The sequence below is a fragment of the Vicugna pacos genome, chromosome 17 (genome assembly GCF_048564905.1).
Source record: "Vicugna pacos chromosome 17, VicPac4, whole genome shotgun sequence".
In the NCBI taxonomy this organism is placed as follows: domain Eukaryota; kingdom Metazoa; phylum Chordata; class Mammalia; order Artiodactyla; family Camelidae; genus Vicugna; species Vicugna pacos.
In genome coordinates, this window is record NC_133003.1 from 14,248,659 (window position 1) to 14,269,724 (window position 21,066).

Sequence of the window (21,066 nt, forward strand, 5' to 3'; positions counted from 1 at the left end):
TTAAGTTCCTTAATCGGTGTTTTGTAGTTCTTCCTGTATAAATCTTTCACCTTCTTAGTCATATTTATTCCTAAGTATTGTATTGTTTTGGATGTGATTTTAAAAGGAATTGTTTCTTTACTCTATTTTCCTTCTATTTCATTGTTAGTGTAAAGAAATGCAAATGATTTCTGTATGTTCACCTTATATCCTGCTACGCTGTCAAATTCTTTTATCAGCTCTAATGGTTTGTGTGTGGAGCCTTTAGGGATTTCTATATATTGGATCATGTCATCTGTATATAGTGACAGTTTTATCTCTTCTCTTCCAATATGGGTCCTTTTTGTTTGTATTTCTTGCCTCCTTGCTGTGGTAGGATTTCTGAGACTATGTTGAATAGAAGTGGTGAGTGTGGGCATCCTTGTCTTGTTCCAGGTTTTAGCGGGAAGGCTTTCAGCTTGTCACTGCTGAGTATTATCTGGGCTGTGGGCTTGTCATAAATAGCTTTTATTGTGTTGAGATATGTTCCCTCTATACCCACTTTGGTTAGAGGTTTTATCATAAATGGGTGTTGAATTTTATCAAATGCTTTTTCTGTATCGATTAAGATGATCATGTGGTTTTTGTCCTTTCTCTTGCTGATGTGGTGTGTCACATTGATTTACATATGTTGAACCATGTTTGTGTCCCTGGGTTGAACCCAACTTGATCATAATGTGTAATTGTTTTCATATGTGGTTGGATTCTGTTTGGTAATATTTTGTTGAGGACTTTTACGTCTATGTTCATCAACGCTATTGACCTATGTAGCTTTCTTTTTTGGTAGTGTCTTTGGCTTTGGTATCAGGGTGATGGTGGCTTCATAGAATGAGTTTAGGAGTATTCCCTCTTCAGTCTTTTAGAAGAGTTTGAGAAGGAGCGATATGAGCTCTCCTTTGTATGTTTAATGGAACTCCCCTGTGAAACCATCTGGTCTTGGACTTTTGTTTGCAGCGAGGTTTTTTATTGCTGATTCTATTTCACTTCTAGTAATCAGTTATTCAAAGGATCTAATTCTCCTTTTTCTTTCCCTTTTTTTTTTTTTGTAATGGAAGTAGAGTCGTCTACATTGTGTCAATTTCTGGTGTACAACACAGTTGTCCCAGTCTATACATACACACACACAGATATACATACTCTTTATTAAATGTTATTATGAGATACTGAATATAGTTCTGTGTGCTATACAGTATAAACTTGTTGTTTATCTGTTTTATCCATATTACTTAGTGTCCGCAAATCTTGCACTCTCAATTTAGCCCTTCCTCTGCCCTTGGTAACCGTAAGTTTGTTTTCTGTGTCCATGAGTTTGTTTCTTTTTTGCAGATAAATTTATTTGTGTCTTTTTTTTAGACCCTACATGTAAGTGATAGTCTGCAACTTTTTATCAATTTTTTTTCTTAACTTGTACTCAGATTTTGCTGAAGCTCTAAACACCTGCAGTATCACAGAGGCCTCTATTAAGTTTCTCTGTTCCCAGTTCTTTTGGTGTCAGTCTATTTGGAGTCCAGAAATCATGATGAGGAAGTATACATTTTTACTTTTCTCATCCTCTAAGCTGTCAGGAATGAAGAATACCATAAGATCTGAAAAGAGAACTCCATTTACAGTGAAATCAGGAAATGTCGAGTCTTATGTCAAGGAATTTCAAATAATATCTGAAACCTACAGTTCATTTGGAGTAAATTACAAAAGGATATTAAGTTGGCATGTCTTCTCTTACTAAATCATGGGGCAGGGTACTGGAATGAGTTAGGTAGTTCCAGAAGGGCCCCACCAGTAGCAAGCCACAGGAGAAACTTCTGGAACCTTCCTTGGAGTTTATCCCTTTCTGTTGGAATACTAGGACTGGTCAGGTGGTTGTAATCTGTAAAAGCACAGATTTTACGTCCGATCTGTCCTTGTATTTTTATTTTGATACTTGCTTGCGTTTGGTCCTGGGAGTATGATCAGACTTCGTTAAAGTTCAGTTTTATCTGCAAAATTTGGATAATAATATTTGCCTCATTGGGATGTTGGGACCATTGTTTAGTACCTAGCAAATAGTAGGTGTTCAGTAAATGTCAGCTACTATTATTATTCCTTTGGTGGAAGACTTAAGAAATCTCAGTGACATTAAATTCCTGAAGAGAATGAAGTGGTATCTACAAAGAATTCATTACTCAGATTGGTTAACATTAACATATCAAGTTAATGAAAAAAAGATGATCTCTCAGTATTCTAAAACTTCAGAAATGTAACTCCTACCTATTGCTAGAGAAATTGCTTTAGACATACTTCAGTTAACTGAAATATGAATCAAATAAAGAATTCACAAAATGGAAAAGCTGTGAACAGAACATTTAAGAATTAAGTCTTGTAATTAATCTTACACAACAGATTGTAATAGACGGTATTCTTGAAATAAAGCTGCCCGAGGTCTAATATGTAATGGTTTTATAATAGATAAAGACAAAAACCAAAGGATGTACCAACAACAACCAGGGGATTCCAGGGGGAGTGGGAGAGAGGCATCGCAGTATAAGTGCACCGAGTTCTTCATTTTTCATAGGGGCTGTCAGTGCACTCTGCTTCATATCAGAAGCTGGTAAAAATAGAGGTTTATGCATATGTACACCTATAAAATGAACACTAACAGAACCAACTCTCCCCTAACAGAACAAAACAATAAAATAAAACAACCCAAAAAGACGCTATAGCAAAAGACAGAAAACTAAGGAAACATACTAATAAGATGACAGACCAGTTACATGTTATAACAGTAAATATAATATATTCAGTTAATGAAAGTAAAATATCTCAGATTGGATCAGAGTGTAAAAGCCAACTAATTATTTATTTATTATTTATTTATTTATTTAGGCAGGATGAGGGAGGTAATTATTTATCTATTTATTTATTTACTTTTGGAGGAGGTACTGGGGATTCAACCCAGGATCTTGTGCATGCTCTCTACCACTTGAGCTATAACCTCTCCCCAAAAGCAAACTAATAATTTTTTTGAAAACAACTTTATTGTGATATAATTTCTGTACAGTAAACTACGCATATTTTAGATGTATAATTTGATGAATTTTGATAAATGAATTCACCTATGAAGCCACCACCACAATCAAGATAGCTAACATTTCCATCACTCCCCAAGAGGTACAGATTTCATACTCCCAATTTATCCCTCCCAACCCTTTACCCCTTGGTAACCATGAATCTATTCTCTATGTCTGTGAGTCTGTTTCTGTTTTGTAAATAAGTTTGTATGTGTGTTTGTTGGTTTTTTTAGATTCCACGTATAAGTGATATCATGTGGTATTTTTCTTTCTCTTTCTGGCTTTCTTCACTTAGAATGACAGTCTCCAGGTCCATCCATGTTGCTGCAAACAGCATTATTTTGTTCTTTTTTATGGCTGAGTAGTTAGTATTCCATGCACGAGTGCGTATGTGTGCGCGTGCGTGGATGCGTGCATGCACACACACATACATACCCCACCACAACTTCTGTATCCAGTCTTTTGTTGATGGACATTAGGTTGTTTCCATGTCTTGGTTATTGTAAATAGTGAACATTGGGGTGCATGTGTCTTTCTAAATTATATTTTTCTTTGGATACATGCCCAGGAGTGGGATTGTTAGAGCATATGGTAAGTTTATTTTTGTTTTTTTTAAGGAACCTCCATACTGTCCTCCATAGTGGCTGCACCAATTTACATTCCCACTAGCAGTGTAGGAGGGTTCCTTTTGTTCCACGCCCTCTCCAGCATTTATTGTTTGTGGGCTTTTTAATGATGGCCATTCTGAGTGGTGTGAGGTGATACCTCATTGTTAGTTTTGATTTGCATTTCTCTAACAATTAGTGATAATGAGCATCTTTTCATGTGCTTGTTGACCATCTGGATGTCTTCTTTGGAGAGATGTTTATTTAGGTCTTCTACCCATCTTTTTTGATTGGGTTGCTTTTTTTTTGGTTTTTTTTTTTTTGTAATAAGTCGTATGAGCTGTTTGTATATTTTGGAAGTTAGTCCCTCGTTGGTTGCATCACTTGCAAATGTTTGCTCCCATTCTGTAGGTTGTCTTTTTGTTTCGTGGATGGTATCCTTAGCTGTGCAAAAGCTTTCAAGTTTAATTAGGTCCCATTAGGTAATATACTCAACTATTGAAAGTAAAAATCTCAGATTGGATGAGAAAGTAAAAGTGAACTAATTATTAACTCAGAAAGATTAAAAGTTTAAAACAAATGGGTAAAAATAAATTAAACAAACCCAAACAGAAAATGAACAGAGATTATGATGTTAGTATCAGACAGTATTGTGTTCTACCCAGTTGTGTAGCATCAGCATTTATCACAGAAAATACTGCATAAATACAAAAAGGCATGAGAGGATTAGAGTAATATTGGGAAGTTTCGACAATCCTCTTTCAGTTCTTGACAAATACTAGGTTAAAAGTACTCAATTATACAACTTGGTCATATTTTAGGCCACAGAGAATCCTCATATTTTAAAGTAAATTATCATAGGGAATATTTGTCTCAGAAAGGCTTCCACCGTGACATTACCTAGGTGTATTGCTACCTTATGAGTATTCTGTTTTATCAATACCTTTTAAAACATCTAGATAAGATGTCAAATACTGATAGATAGATTTTTCTACTTTAATCTTCGTTGTAGTAAATTATACAAATAGTCCTTTTTTTTTATTGTGGTGTAAAGAGTACATTACAAAATTTACCATTTTAACCATTTTTAGGTATACATTTCTGTGACATCAAGTACATTCTGCCATCCATCCCCAGAACATTTTATCTTCCCAAACTAAAACTCTGTACTCATTAACCAATAAATTCCCCTTTCTCTCTCCTCCCGCTTGTTGGCAGCCTTAATCCTACTTACTGTCTCCATGAACTTAACCATTGTAGTTACCCGATACAAGTGGAATTATCCAATATTTGTCCTTTTGCATCTGGCTTATTTCATTTGGCATAATGCCTTCAGGGTTCATGTAGCTTGTGTCAGAATTGCATTCCTTTTTTTTTTTTTAAAGTTTCACAATATTGTATTTGGCAATGACTTCTTGTATACAACATCAAAGGCACAGGTAACAAACAAATTAGGCTTCATGAAAATTTTAAAAATGTGTGCATCGTAAGACAATATCCACAGAATTGCATTCCTTTTTAAGGCTGAACTATATTCCAGTGTATACATACCTTACTTTAGTCTACCTGTCAATAAACATTTCTACCTTTTGGCTATTGTGAATAGTGCTGCTGTGAACATTGATGTACAAATAAACACACGTTTGAGTCTCTGCTTTCACTTCTTATGAGTGTATACCTAGAGGTGGAATTGCTGAATCATATGCTAGTTCTGTGTTTTAGTTTTTTGAGGACCAGACATACTGTTTTCCTTAGCGGCTGCACTGCTGTGAAAACAGTATATTCAACATTCCCACCAGCAACAAATAGTGTCTTGGTGTTAAGCCACCCTTGCGGTTTTAAAATAGCCTACTTGGTTTTGGCTCTTTTGCCAGTAGTGTAGGAAGTGCTGTTGTCTTGCTGTCTGTGGCTAGAGCCAGGGCCTCCAGCTCGCACTCTTCTTGGCGGCTCCGTCCGTCTCGAGGTTGCCAGGATCTATAGCCCTGGCTGGAGCACAAATTTCTGTAGCCGGAACAAGGGCATTAATGAATAGTAGATAAACTGAAAAGGATAGGCAGAAACCTGTTTTTGATTAAACTATTTCTCAACTTTATCAATTTTTAAGTTTCTCTTGATTCTTTTTCTGTGAAATATATGAAACTTGTTTATTTTACTTCACACACTGCTTCAGTCTCTGCCAGTCTTGTTAATTTAAGTTCTTCTTTTGGTAAACTTTGCATCCTAGCTTGGCATAATATCCCTAAACCTTTATTTCTCGATGTACCCCTTCTGTACTGTCTGGGTGTACAGCATTTGCATTCATGCTCGCTAGCTGTGATTCAGTCTGAGCTTTGCCTGTAGCCGAGCTTGGGAACTGAGGTCTCCTATGGCACGTCCAGTCCAAGGAAGGATTTTATTTGGTTCACACAGGCTGTCGTATTTGAATTAGTTGGTAATGTTTAATAATTGGGGATTTCACATAAATCCAGATTTTAGCTTCTCTTTAAAAAAAAGGAAAATCAGATGACTCAGTCACACCTGGCATATGTTCCCACAGGCACTGTTCGCCAGATGAGTGTAACAGCTTTCTCCTTCGATGGAGCGCGTGCTCTTCAGTTCCCCACAGGCCTCCCCAGGCCTTTCTACCCATTTATGTATGTTATCTCACCCTTGTTGGTCTTTGAGTTGATAATCCTGGGTCTGTTGAAAATGTAAAACCAGCATTTATAGTATTATGCATGTATAAGTAGTATGTTTGGACCTGTAAAGAATTAGATGTAATCCTGTATCATAAAGTCTGTGCCACTTGAGAGGTGTTACCATAAACAACAAAAAACTAAGAATTGGAAAGTGAAGGTGGCCGTCTGTTATAATGACTATTTAAAAAATGTAATAAGATGGTTTTACTTTCTAATTCACATCATTTAACCTAATCGTACTACTTTTTTTCTTTAAAGTTAGATCAGTTTTTCTTGAAGATGTTCTTCTTAGAGCCCTCTGACTTCTGTTCTCGTTTGGACTACTGATTTCCTCCCTTCTCCCTCCCTCCCTTCCCCCACCTCCTTTCTTCTAGTCAACAAATATTTATTCAGCTTCCACTCCATAGCTGGCCCTGTTCTAGGTGCTTCTGACACAGCAATAAACCAGGTTGTATGTTACATGGAGCCTGTGTTATCATGGAGGAGATACAGAAAGAAAGTGCTGTGTCCAAAAAGAAAACTTAGTAGAGAGTTACAGTGAGTGTGGGCAAGGAGGAAAGGACGGGCCACTCGGGGGAAGTGAGCTTGAGCAGAGACCTAAGCGAAGTGAAGGAGCAACCTCTTTGAAGAATTTTCTAGCAAGCGCAGACACAGGTGAGATTTAGCTTGGCGTGTTCAAGAACAGTAGGAGTGCCTGGGTGACTGAGGCAGAGTGAGCACCAAGGAGGAGGCTGTGGGAGGGAGCCTGGATTGTAGTGAGTGAGCTGGATGCTTGTGCGGCGTGTGAATCAGGATGGGGCTTACTCTGGTTTACATTTTAAAGCCCGATGTTGCTGCTGTCTTTGCAGAATGAAAGAATAGGTGGTGATAGGGGACGAGTTAGGAGGCTGATGGACTAGTCTAAGTGAGAAATAATGACTTGACAGGGTGGCAGCGGTGGTGATGGTCAGATTTAGGACGTGCCCTGCAGGTAGAACTAATGAGACTCTGTAATGGACTGGCTGTAGACTAGAGGGAAAGAGTCAAGACTCACACTCAGGTTTTCAGTCTGAGATCATGAAGACCAGAGAGGAGCTGGTCGAGAGGCTAGAAGGCAGGCGTTGTGTTTTGACTGTGTAAACTCGGGATTATTTGATGCCCAAGTGGAGATGTTGAAGAGGCAGCTGGGATCTCAGAGGAAAGGTTGGAAGCAGAGATTTGTTGGGGAGTGGACAGCACACAGTGTTTAAAGCTGGGATGCGGTCTTGTGAGTGAGTGTAGGTAGGAGAGAACAGATTGGAAGTCTGGACCCCCGGGCACTCAGACATCCCGGTGAGATGAGGAGGGTCCAGTGAAGGAGACAGAGGAGCAACCTTTGAGGCAGGGGGAAATCAGAGGGCAGTGGTGTCCCAGAAGCCAAGCGAAGGAAGGATTTCAGGGGAGGAGCAATCAGTTGAGAACTGACTCAGGATGCAGTCTAGGATCATGCATTGCATTTAATTGTCATGTCTCTTTAGCCCCCTTTAATCTGAAAGTCAGTTCCTCGGCCTTTTTGTCTTAGTGACATTGAGAATTTTGAAGGATACAGGCCGGGTGTTTTTGTAGTATGTCTTTTAGGTTGAGCTTGTCTGTTGTTTCCTCCTGATTAGATTCAGTTATGTTTCAGGCAGAACACCACGGAGGGAGGTGGTCTTGTGTACGCCACGGTGCATCCCAGCAGGAGGTACATGTTGTCAGCTTGTCCTGTTACTGATGGCATTAACTTAGATCCCGTGTTAAAGTGGTGTCCTCCAGATTTTTTCACAGCTAAATTACCATTTTCCCCTTTGAAATTAGTCAAGTAATCTTTGTAGATCCTTTGAGACCATGTAACTATTCTTTTCCTCTTCAGACTTTCTCCCCCTAGTTTTGGCATCCACTAATGATCCTGCCTAAATCAGTTATTACTACAGTAGTTGCCCAACGATGATTTTTCTAATTCTGACTCCTGCATTCATTGGTTGACATTCTACTGTAAGGAAGAGCTTTTCCCTCTTTCTTATTATCAGTGTGAACTCATGGATCCTGATTTTATTCAGTGAGTCTTTAATCGGTTTACTGTGTGTTCATTTTGATGCTCAAATCATCCCAGATTTGGCCAGTGGGAGCCCCATCAAGCTGTCTCTCCTGTGTCCTTTTGACACATCTTCATTTTTTGTTTTGTTTTGTTTTAGCCCTTCCTGCTTTCTGGCATAACAGGATGTTCCAGGCTCATCTTGTGCAAACTCTGGAATCAGCCATTTCTCCAGGTTCCTTTTAATGGGGGTTGGTGTTTAGAAACCAAGATCTGGACAGGTTGATTCTTAAGTACTCGGTCTGCTGTTTAGCCTGTCATGTGTGTTCACCACATTTATTTTTAGCCTTTTATAATGGGTGGGGAGAGCCCCAAAGAACATAGTATATGAATTCTATTGCCTTTAGTGGCTCACTGTTGGAAAGGCCTTTTTTCTCCATCTTCAGTGTTCCTAGAGAAGGAGATTTATAGGCCCTGCTCATAAAGAAAGCAGGTAACTGTGTTTTGTATGTGTCTGTAAAGTTGAGTGTCGATAGGAATCTATATCCCTGGTGTATAGTTTCTCACCTTTCTTGGAATCATATCAAGGTGACATGTACTTCTGTATATTATATGTATTTATATTTTTCACTAACAATTTCTCTTATACCTTTTGTTAGATTTGGCATTATTTTTCAGATCAGACTTGATTTTAGGTTGATTTTGAAATTTAAAAATCTTCAGTGTCCCTATTAGTGCGAAAGCAAAGTATGATCCTTTAGTAAGTTAAATTGGAAAAATTGTCTCAGAGCTTGCTAGTTTAAGAATTTAGTCGGACCAAAAATATTAGATGTATGCCTCCACATACACACACAAATAAACTTAGGCAGTTTTGGTAAAGGGAAACAGACGTGGGAGGCAAAGCTCGTGAGGGGGAGAGATAGGAAGCGGCAGGATAGGTGCTGAGAAGCAGTAAGTCCCTCAGACAGTTGGACTCCCTAACAGATAGAGCACGTGCATTAGAGGGGGAGACAAAAAAAAAAAAGGAAAGTTGGCACCAGGTGTTAGAAATCTTGAGTCCCTTGCTAAAATTTCAGGTTATTTTGTAGCAATTCATAATGAAACTGTTGTGGATAGCACGATGTCCTTTGGTGGTGCTGAGGAAAGGGTGCAGCATTGCCCAGCCCTAGAGTGGGGTCTGTTCCTCTCAAGGAACAAGTATGTATTTGAATCATGAATTCTTGTTTCCAAGGGAATGTCTTGCAATTATTGTTGCAGTTCAGAGAGGCGTTAGTGTTTCGTTTTCTTAAATCCAGCCATTTTAGTATTTACTTCTTGTATCCAACTATACTCTGAACCTTATTTTAGGAGAATGTAGCTAATAAAAATGAGGGTGTTTATGTACTTTTCTATCTAGGTAATGAAGCATTTGCGTGTATACTTTGGAGGAAGTGAAGCAAATGAACTGGTATTTATCGAGGGCCATATAAACCACGCAGTTTGTAGGCAGCTTTATTCACGTATCCCAGTCAGTCCTCACAAACAGCTCTTACCAAAAAGTAGTAGTTGTCTTTTTATAAGTTAGGAAATGGGGGGTTTTGAGGGGTCAAATCCAAGTCACATCGCTACTAATTATCAAAGGGGAGGTGCATATACGGGTCTCTATTTGTGTGAGAATTGCCAATCACTTGTAGCATTGTTTTTCGAAGCTCTCAAAAGTCTACAGAGAAGGGATTGCTGTGCTCTTTGTATGCTGAAGCTTAAGGCCAGGAGACGGTGTGGATGGAGAGCAGTTACAAGTGATATTTGCTAGCATGCAAAAATAAGAACAGAAAATGGGCCAAGAGGAGGATTCCTTATAGCCAGGCAGAAATGTCCGTTGGAATATGTAGGGAAGAATCACAGCGTCATAGGTCTTGAGTGCATGTGAGCCTTAGGGAAACTTAGTAGCAATGATTTTATCAGAAGTGAGTCGTCTGACAGCTCTAATCAGAATCACCCCCTTTATTATAGCTTAGGTCATCCATGTGCTTTCTCTGATGTGCCAGTTTCCAGAAGAGATTGAATCCAGACAAGTGAAACATACCTGAAGATTCTGGCCTGAACATTATAATTGACCTGACAAAAAAGCGAGCTTCAAATTTTACAGCTTGGTAGTGGTGGTGATGTTAGAAGTGCTTAACAGTCTGTGTTTTCCTTCTACAGCATTATTTTCCAAACTCGCACCGACTCCTAGAGGGGGAGGAAGTAGAAAGTAGGCCTCCAGGGAGCTGAAGTGATCAGGGAGTAATTTTTTTTTTAAATCTCCTGTTTTATCTTTAGGCATTCTTTTGTTCATTTCCATGTCTATTTATTTTAATGGAAATAAATTATTTTATTGGTTAAATATTTCCTTACCCCCCTCCTGAGTAGCCCAGTAGCAGAGTTGACAGTCTGGGCAGATGTGCTTGTCCCATTGCCCGGAGCAGGGACCCAGTGTGAGGAGCACCGTCTCCCAGGGTGTGGCCGCCTCGCTCCTGGGGGCTCCCTCTCTCCTCGTCCCCTGCCCTCAGCTGGGGATTCCCTGTTTTTCCCACTCTCATAGTTTCTTTCTTTCACTTGATTGGCATGACCTTATTTTGAGGGCTTTGTCTCTTGATGTATCCAACAGGTTTTTGGTTTTGTTTTTTTTTTTTAATTTTCTTTCTTTTTTCTTTTTTTTAAATGGAGGTACTGGGGATTGAACCCAAGACCTCATGTATGCTAGACATGCACTCTACCACTGAGCTATACCCTCCCTCCCCAGTTTTATTTTTGGAGTTTCTCTTTCTGTCTTAACCAGGGAAATGTAACCGAATATCTTATGTCTGTCTGAGTCTTGCAGGTGCATATTTTTCCCTCCTGGTGCTGCTTACTGTTTCATTTAAGGCATGGTTGCTGCGCACATGATGTGACAAGTGGCCGGCTCAGCCTGGGTGTTTTATCACCAGTCTCTTCTGGCGCTGAGTCAGCGTGAAGGCCCAGCTCTGTGTGTGTGGGGTTGAGGGGTGGGGTGGGGGAGCAAATTGTCGTTTCTGACTTTTGGTTGGAAGGAAGCAAGCTCAGGCCAGCACATACGAAAACTAATTTCAGGTTGCAAGTGAGTGCCAGTTTTATGATTGTTATGTATGTGTCATATTTTCTAGTCCCTCCCAGTTGATTTTTAGTTTTTGTTACTATCTTGACAAGAGTTTTGTGCTTTTTGGTAATTTAACAGCAGCGAGGGTTTCCTTTGTATTTTTATACCTAAAATCTTATGTGGAAAGGATTATTGCTGATTTACTGACACTAAAGACTTGGTTCATGTTAAGCCCTCTAGTCCTTTGTGTGGGGCGTCAGATATATCCAACCTGCTTTCTCCTGAAGCCCTGTTGTGCGCCTTCAACTGGTCTAATCTTGCTTGATCCTGTGTTTCCTCCCGATCCTCTGAAGAACTGTCTTTTTGTACCAAAGCAGTCACATTCCTATCTTCTGAATGACATCCACTGCAAAATAGCTTTTTGCATAGGTCTTGCAGATTCCAAAATCTTTTTTTTTTTAACATATCTTTGTATCTTCATAACTATTCCATGAAGAAGGCAGCTTGGGGGTTGTTATTACCTATTTTATGAATGAAAAAAGAAAATACCAGCAGACATGACTTGCAGCCTAGTGGCAAAGCCCCAGGACTTGACTGGGTCTCTGGGGTTTCAATCTGCTGAACCGTGCTGCTTCAGTACCCTCGTTTCTGCAAACATTTTCTGAAAGTCTTCCCAGTTCCCCAAAAGAGGGAGAAATTTATTCTGTAGGTCGAGTTGTCTACAGAGAAGAAGATAGCCGTAAAATATTTCAGAATTTTTTTTTAAGTTTTAGAGTCAAGGAAGAAACAATGAGTTTTCTGAATTTCCAAATAGGATTGGTTCCTATATTAGGCAGATTATAAAGATGTTTATTTTCTAAGAACAAAGCAGACTGAATCACAGAAGATAGTGAGTGGCTAAGTTTTCATTTTTCTCTTTATTTCTAGATTTCTAGGAAAATAGTATTTTACCCGTTTGTTGAAATACTATGAGAAGGTCCTGGGTGGAAGTGTCATACTTTGTGGTTCTTAGTAGGAATTTCTGTGTCCGTGAGGTTTCTCAAAAGTGGCATTAGAGCTACTCTCGCTATGTAATAGAGTTTTTGAAAATCTAATAGAAATGATACATTTCCATGAGGTAAAGCCATGAATCTTAAAATGTCAATCAAGCTTCCTTACTTTTGGCAGGAATTTAAGGAAGCTGATTAGAAGCCCTGGTTGGTAGCACACGGACATAGCCAATTCATTATTTTTGAGAATTGTTACTTGTTTTTAGACTCCTTGTTGATGAGGAGAGAATAATCAAATGACTGATCTTGAAGGCTCCTTCGAGTTGGGAGTCTGAGACCTGTGCTGCAGTGATGGCGGATGTCCACCAGGTGGCACCAAGGATCTGCTTAACTGTTGACTCCCCAGCTAGTGCCTGGATCACCTGAAGCCCATGTAAACTTCCCTCCTCGTAAAGTATGGCTCAGCCGCAGATGTGCCCTCAGTTCTGGTCCCTGACTGCCCCTGCACCCACCCCCTTAGGGCTGCTGATGGCTCTGTCTTGGCATCTCACCGCATTCTGCCTGCGGTGAAAGCTGTGGGTGTTGACTCCTCCCCTAGATGCGAAGCTTCTTGAGAGGAGGCACCCACTGCTTTTACTTCAGAGCCTGTTCCTTTCTGTATTTCCAGCAGTGCTGGGCACGGGACCTCTGAGCTGCGTTGTTAGCATCTGTTTTGTGAGGAAGACTTCCAAAGAGCTCACCTTCAGTTTGGTTTTGGGTTTTTTTTTGTCTTGAAGAGCATGTTTATTCTCCCAGCTGCACAAATGACTTGGAGGTGGTGGGGATGTTGTGTCTGTAGGTTGTGCAGTTTCATAAACCCTGCTCTAAGCCACACCCCGACCAACCGCTTTCACTAACTTCTGAAGACAGTTAGTTATAGAAATCGTTCCTGTGGGTGGGTCTTCCGCGCAGCCCTGCGGTTGGTCTTGGAGGGGCACCTCCATGCGTGTTAGACAGCAGAAGGCCTCGGTGTTGCTAGGCTGTGTGCCGTGTAGGTCGGAGCTTGGGAAAAGCAGGAAAGAATCCTTCATAGCTCTCATCTGTCTGCCTTATCTGGGCTCCTGGCGGGGCCTCCCGCAGCCAGTGGGTTTGGTCTGGAGGGGAGGAGGCCTGACCAAGGAAGGGCCTGGGAGGAGCAGCAGCACCACAAGCGTATTGTAGTCGGATTGTGTCATTTTACTGGAGACCATTAAGGAAATGGATGTTCGTTTTTTCTTTTACAGAAAACAGATAATGGCTTTTAAGCCAATTGGAAGGAAATTTGAAAAGGTTTCATAACAGTGTTATTTCATTATTACAGCCAACCTACATAGGCAACCAAGTTGTTTTCAGGCCTGACCCTGGCTCTGAATTCTTTGTTGTGTGGATACCTTTCCAAAGTGTTTGATTTGCCGACACATTCAGGAGCTCTGTGTTTGATAGCAGACCTAAGGGTGTGCAAAACTCTGAGCAAAGAGCATTTACATTTACCTAACTTAATTTAAAAAATGAGCCACAGTCTAGGCGATACTGGAGATAGTAATACCAATGTGGTGTATCTGGCTGCTGATCGAAAGGCTGTTTGTTTAGCTCCGTAGTGAATTTGAGAAACTAAGGCCATATTTTTATTTCTAGAGCTGGGAGCTCTTAAGCTGGCAGTTTTGACCTTTGAATGTTTAGAGCACCGAAAGTTCTGATTATGAGACAAAGAGAAGATGACAGCTTTCTTGTCCATTAAAAACTGGGGTCTCTCTCGTGGCATTACTTTGTCCTACAAACAGAGTAGAGAGTGGGACCTGGCTCTTTGGGGTGGCATTACCTTAAAGGATGTGGTCAGAATCTACCTGTTAAATGCTCATTTTCTCTGTGAACCTGGGTTTTGGTTTATTATTACCTTTGGCAGTTGAGTTTAAATTCTTTGGGACAGAGTAACATAGCTAAGAAGTACACTTTCAGAAGTGCATCTAAAAGTCTTTTCAGGAGAAATTTGGGAACTACTAGTGCAAATTAGCATCACTGATGTGGCTGCTTTGTTTTCAGGTGATCGGTGAGGACAACGTGGCAGTCCCCTCCCACCTTTATAAGGTGATCCTGGCGCGCAGAAGCCGGGAGTCTGCTGAACCCCTGGCACTAGGGGCCTTTGTGGTGCCCAATGAAGCCATTGGCTTCCAGCCCCAACTAAGTGAATTCCAGGTGAGCCTTCAGGACCTGGAGAAGTGGTCAGGGCTGGTGTTCTTCCCACATTTGGATAGAACTAGTGACATCAGGAACATCTGCTCCGTGGACACCTGTAAGCTCCTGGATTTCCGGGAGTTCACTCTGTACCTGAGCACAAGAAAGATTGAGGGAGCCCGATCGGTGCTCAGGCTGGAAAAGGTCATGGAGAATTTGAGGAATGCGGGGGTTGACCCCGATGATTACTTCATGAGTCGCTACGAGAAGAAACTGGAAGAACTCAAAGCTCAGGAGCAGTCAGGAGTCCTGGAGAGAAAGCCATCTTAGTCACATCTCAAAAGTGTGACATCTGTCAGGCCGCGGTCGTGGCCACTTCAGACTGCTGTACCTTAGTGGCTTTGCTTTACAATGATGGAATTCTAAATTTAAGACTGAATTTTTCCCCTCAAAGGTAAAAGAGGTGAAAGTTTTTGCTTAGTATTTTATTTGACATGGGAACTGATTATATAAGGGAACTGTAACACCTGCAGGTGGCGGGCTGGTCTTGTGTCCGGTTAACAAGATGACACCGTGCGTGTGTCGCTCTGGATGTGTAGTGTGTGAAGGTTAGTTACATTTTCTGCCTTCAAATCATGCAGTGTCTTTGATGTATGTGCTCAGCTCAGTATTGTAAGCTTTCTTTCCCTAGGACTTGGGTTGGTCTTAGAGATGGCTTCTAGATATCGTCTGTGCCTTGTCCTGATCACGTGTATTAAATCTTTGGGTCTTGTCCTCCTCCCGTGGACCTGCTGTCCCTCCTCTTCTGTCATACAGCAGCGCTCACCAGCTGCGTTTCCGGCTCGCTTAGCGTGTTCTGTAGACGAAGCTAGTGCTGTGCGTGTATTATGTCACAGCCGCCCTTGAGGGAAATTCCACCATTCTCATTTTACCCAGGAGGAACTTGGGGCTTAGAGAGCTTAAGTATTTCTCCCAAGATTCATCTTCCCAAAGAAGTAACTCATAAGAAACGAGGCACACAGCAGGGAGTGCATTAAAATCTTCCCCGACCCAGAGGCTTTTGACTCAGAAAGACATCCTTCCTTGGGTGTCTGTGATCCTGGTTCTGCTTGGTAAGAGGGGTCTGATTTCTTGTCTGCCGTCGAGCCAAAGGGACTTTAATGTCCTCTGACTTGAACCCTCCTTCGTTCTTTGGGAAGAAACAATCAAGGTATTTGAAAGATGGAGGCCGGGGTCTGTGGGGTTGATCAGAGTCCCTTCTTGCCTGAGAAACGCAGTTCTTCTAGTGACCAGATGGCGGTGAATTGATGTGTTCTTTGCTTTCTAGAGGAGCTTTTTGTTCCAGAGATGAAGGCACCTAAGCCGGATCTGCGCCTGCAGGTCCACCGGCTCGTGGTTCTGCTGCCTTTGTACCTGCATGTCCCCTTGGACGGCGCGGGGCAGGTGGTTGGGCCCAGACGGGTATCTCTGCGGCAGGCGGCGGCTGCTTTCTGAGCCAGGTCTCTAGATTTGGGTTTACACGGAATCCTTTTGTGGGCTGCCATGAGTATAGGCAGTAAAATACCTTCAGTGAGGGTGTAGCAACCTGTCCAAATGTGTCGGGTCACAGTTGTCTTGCCAGGTGGTATCACTGGAACCATTTTTGTTGGTGTTTTTGTGTTTCTCTCTAACAGAAATGCCAAGACTTTAAGATAAAGGTAAGATGATGATGACTGACTTCGTTCTGCTTTATTTGGGTAAACAAGAAAGAAGTTGGGGGTCAGAACACTGTAGCCTGATTCATAGGATTTTGTTTTATCAAACTGTTCTGCATTTGCTTTTTCTTCTCAGGGAGAAGGAGCCCAAATGTCACTGTGACCAAAAAATCTCTTACTTGCTCTCCTTGTTGGAGAGGCGATGGTGGGGTCTGGGTGTTTTTCCGGGAGCCTGAGGGGTGGCTCCTGGGGAGAAGTCCTGGGTGACCACCCCCCTCTAGAGGGGCGCCCCCATCCGCTGTCCCCCAGCCTGTCACTCTGCGCTCTCTCTCCTGACCTCAATTCCCAGCTTCCTTGGGGCTGTTCCTGGCTGTTCTCAGTCCTGCCTCTCCACCTGGGTGGTAGAGAATCTTGATTTTTAGATCAATAAATTAAAGTGTCTTACATGTTTTTAGTTCCCATGAAAAATGCTACTTGGTCATTGTGAAAAATAGAGGTAACTACTTATAATTAAAAAATGCAGCTCGCAGTCCTTGTTTTCGTTGGTGTGCAGCTGTGATGCTTGAACCGTCACCTCAGTGCTTCCAGCGAGTCCTTCCAAAACAAACTTTATGATGTAAATACTGGTGCAGCTCAAAATTTTCCTCTGGATCGGATCACTGCAGCCTCTCCTCCGGGGACGTTGAATGTTTCGACTCAGATGCACAGGTCCCTGGGCCTCTCCCCTGCATCAAGTGTGTCCGTCTGATGAAAGAAGCACCTTGTGACCAAACCTGAGCAAATCACCATCCATTCGGTCCCTCGCTGGGTCCTGCTGCTTCGTCGCGCTGCACCCGGGCCTCTGCCTTCGCTGTCTTTACACTCACGGGATCCCTGGTTTGACTGGGCTGAGGGAAGGCTGCTGAGGAAGGGGGGCCAGCCTGCTTCTGCTGGGAGCCCCCTCTGGGGTGAGGGGCTCACTCCCTGATATCTCTCCACCCACAGTGACATCTTTATTTCATCTTTATTTTGCGACTTTAGGCTTTTGGTTTCTGGATTGAGACTGTTTCACCAATACTATATTCGGCAAGGTGGACGTACACCGGCAGCAAACGTAGGATGGGTGAGCGAGCCCCTTAAATACCTGCTAGTGTTTCTGCCCTCGTGCCTCGATCTTCAAACAACAGAAAACCCCCTTCCCTCCTCCCTCCTTCAGGACTTGGAATAGAGCCCAGCAGGAGAGACAGAGTCTGATCTCGAAGGAGTGGCTCCCAGCAGAGCTGGGCTCGGCCTGCAGCCCTCCTCTTGGAATGACCCCTAATATTGGCATGTCACCTGTGTTCCCTGGCTTCACCCTCGTGAGTCCATAAAAGTCATTAGCGTCAACATCACGAATCTCAGGATTTTGATTGAGTGGATCTGATGTGAAGCTGGAATCTATATTTTCTAAACAAGCAACACTGGCGATTCTGGTGATCAGCCAGGATTTGGAACCAGACTGCGCCCTACTCTGCCTCCACCCTCCCCCAGCGATCATGTCTCCTTCCCCGAGACAGGAGCCCTCTGACAGTTAGGTGGTCTTGGAGCTTGAGCTTGTGAGTATCAAGGGAGAACTTTCTTCCATCCCTTTGGGCCCCCAGGTGGCCAGTTTTCTTGGTAGCAGAGCTTTGTAACAGTAACTGAAACCTTCCCTGTACCTCCTGCCTCTCAGTGACCGGAGCTGATGGCCATTCCGGGCTGCACAGAACGGGCTGGCACCTGCTTCCACCTGAGAATCTCGTAGAGAAAAGCCCCTGAGGACGTCGGGGCATCTCATTGCCTGCTCAGACTTTCATGGGTTTCAGACCCTTCACCATGACTTTACAGGCCCTCTTGGTGTAGTGGCCACGTCTGGGCAAAACCTTCAGGATGAGGTGTTAGCAGTGCCGAACTGAGTCGGGGGATTGACACCCCACTTTACTCACTGTACCTTTGGTTCACGTGCAACTTGCTCCAACTAGTGGCTTGAGGTCTTTTCCACATGATCGTCTGTCAAATCACTTTCCCATCATGTGCTTACACAGTCAATTTCTGGAACACAAATGTGACATTACATGTATGCCCAACTGTTAAGATTCCATTTTATTACAGTTTCTACCCATCTTCAAGAGAGTTCACATTCTTTTTGATCCTGACTTGGCCATCTGACATGTTCGCTATGCCTCCCAGCTTTGAGATTGCAGATTGGATAAACAAGCCTTCAACGTGTCCGTTAAAAACATTGAAGGAGACAGAGCCAAGGAAGGTCCCTTTGGTAAGAAAATTCGTTTTACGTGGCAACCTGTTTCACATACTCACCCAACAAGTTTCATTTGATAAAAATGTGCTCTGATATTTTCAGAACTTAAGTTCACTTCTGTGTCTTTAAAAAGCAAACACTCAGTTGGTTGCATAATGCAGAAATAGGTCTCCGTGACAGTTTGCCCATGAGTCACTCTGGGACAGGGAGATTGCCCACTGCACCTCTGGGTGCACTCAGTGTGGCTGGGCCAGCACTTTGGGCACCTGCAGTGTGTGGGGAGCACACTTGGCTCCCCAGCCCATCTTCCCACTTACCAGTTGGGCAGCCTTGGGCAACTGACTTCATCCTTCTGAATCAGGTTTTTCATTTGGGAACAGGTTGAGGATTTTTTTTTTAATTGAAGTGTAGTCAGTTACAATGTGTCAATTTCTGGTGTACAGCACAGTGTCCCAGTCATGTATATACATATATTTTCATATTTTTTCATTAAAGGTTATTATTATAAGATATTGAATATAGTTCCCTATGCTATACGGTAGAAACTTTTTTAAAATCTTTTTTTATATATACTGGCTAACATTTGTAAATCTCAAACTCCCAAATTTATCCCTTCCTACCCCCTTTCCCCGATAACCATTAGATTGTTTACTATGTCTGCGAGTCTGTTTCTGTTTTATAGATGAGTTCACTAGTGTCCTTTTTTTCCTTTTTTTTTTTGATTCCATATATGAGTGATATCATATGGTATTTTTCTTTCTTTCTCTTTCTGACCTCTCTTAGAATGATGATCTCTAGGTCCATCCGTGTTGCTGCAAATGGCATTATTGTATTCTTTATGGCTGAGTAGTATTCCATTGTATAAATATACCACTACTTTTTTATCCAGTCATCTGTCAGTGGACGTGTAGCTTGCTTCTACGTCTTGGCTATTGTATATAGTGCTGCTGTGAACATTGGGGTGCATGTGTCTTTTTGAATTAAAGTTCCCTCTGGATATATGCCCAAGAGTGGAATTGCTGGATCATATGGTAAGTCTATTTTTAGTTTTTGAGGAATCTCCATACTGTTTGCCATAATGGCTGCACCAAACTGCATTCCCGCCAGCATTGTAGGAGGGTTTCCTTTTCTCCACAGTGTCTCCAGCATTTGTCATTTGTGAACTTTTGAATGATGGCTATCCTGATTGGTGTGAGGTGATACCTCCTTGTAGTTTTGACTTGCATTTCTCTGATAATTAGCGATCCTGAGCATTTTTTCATGTGCCTGTTGGCCATTTGTATGTCTTCATTGGAGAATTGCTTCAGGTTGAGGATTGAACAAGATATGCAAGTCCTTAATGGTAGCCCATCACTGAGTCCTTGGGAATGATTATCAGTGATGCTGTAGACAGCGTTTGTGTCCCTGCAAAATTCACATGTTGAAACCTGATTCCCCAGTGTGATGGTGTTAGGAGGTGGGGCCTTTGGGAGGTGATCAGCTCCGCCCTCAGGAATGGGATTAGGGCCCTTATAGGAGAACCCCAGAGAGCTCTCTAGGCCCTGCTGTTATGGGAGACACTGTGGAGAGATGGCTGAGTCAGAAAGCAGGACCTCACCAGGCACCACATCTGCCGGCACCTTGATCTTAGACTGCTCCACCTCCAGGACTGTGAGAAATACATTTCTGTTTACAAGGCACCCAGTCTGTTAGCAGGCCGAGCAGACTAGGACAGTGACTGATGAAGGTCATCCCATCCTGAGAAGGTGATGGACAGGCCTGACCTTGGAATGGGCTACACTGGACCACGTGGAAGCAGCTCTGTCTCCCCGTCCTGAGGCTGATGATGTGTTGCCAACAGCTTCTGGCTACATCAGCACTTTGCTCATTGCAGAATGCATTCACATCAGCGCTTACTCAGTATGCCATTTCAGTAGCTGCTGTTCATCCTATTTCACAAATGAGGATGCTAAAACTCCAGTTGTAAAACTTAGGAAGGTTTTTGAGCTCCCAGTCTTATATTCGCCCTCCACTCCCAAGGCTTTTGCAGTTATTTTACTTTGCTCTGTGGTTCGGTCATTCGTCATTTACTCACCTTAGCTGGACCAGGCCTGCTATCTTCTTGGAGGCAGGCAGATAACGAAGTTGGCTCTTTTCTGGGGCCTCCAGAGAGCTGTACAAATTGCACGTGCCCAGAAAGTGTTTTGGAGTCACCAGCAGTCAGAAATGTTGAGCATACCCTGCTTGAGTCCCAGTGTGCTCATCGTCCCTGTGAGAGACCCAGGTAGACTGGGGACTAGGGCCTGGCTGGTGGGACCAGATTGACCAGCGGGCGGTGAGAATGGCTGGGGAAGATTTCTCAGAGGAGGCAGGAAGGCGCTTGCATTGGTCTGTAGTAGTTGTGTGCTTGTAGGCAGGCCGCTGGGCGTGGCCCGGATCAGGGCCCTGTGTGTGGGCTGAGTCCTGGGTGCTGAGCGCTGCTTCCCCGTCCAGTGGGCTGC

At 42.6% G+C, this 21,066-nt stretch overlaps 1 protein-coding gene across 13 annotated transcripts in view; it reads left to right on the top strand.

The window, feature by feature from the left end:
* The window catches only part of EXOG (exo/endonuclease G), a 52,281-nt gene that overhangs the window by 14,278 nt on the left and 16,937 nt on the right, over positions 1 to 21,066 (top strand). For 6 of the 13 annotated variants that reach the window (XM_072941015.1, XM_072941012.1, XM_072941013.1 and 3 more), the window contains exon 6: positions 14,504 to 18,601. In XM_072941015.1, the coding sequence (XP_072797116.1) occupies positions 14,504 to 14,965 (462 nt within the window). In that variant the 3' untranslated portion in view covers positions 14,966 to 18,601. The remainder of the gene's footprint in view (positions 1 to 14,503; positions 18,602 to 21,066) is intronic. The other 7 variants (XM_072941016.1, XM_072941019.1, XM_072941020.1 and 4 more) reach the window with 7 other exon arrangements.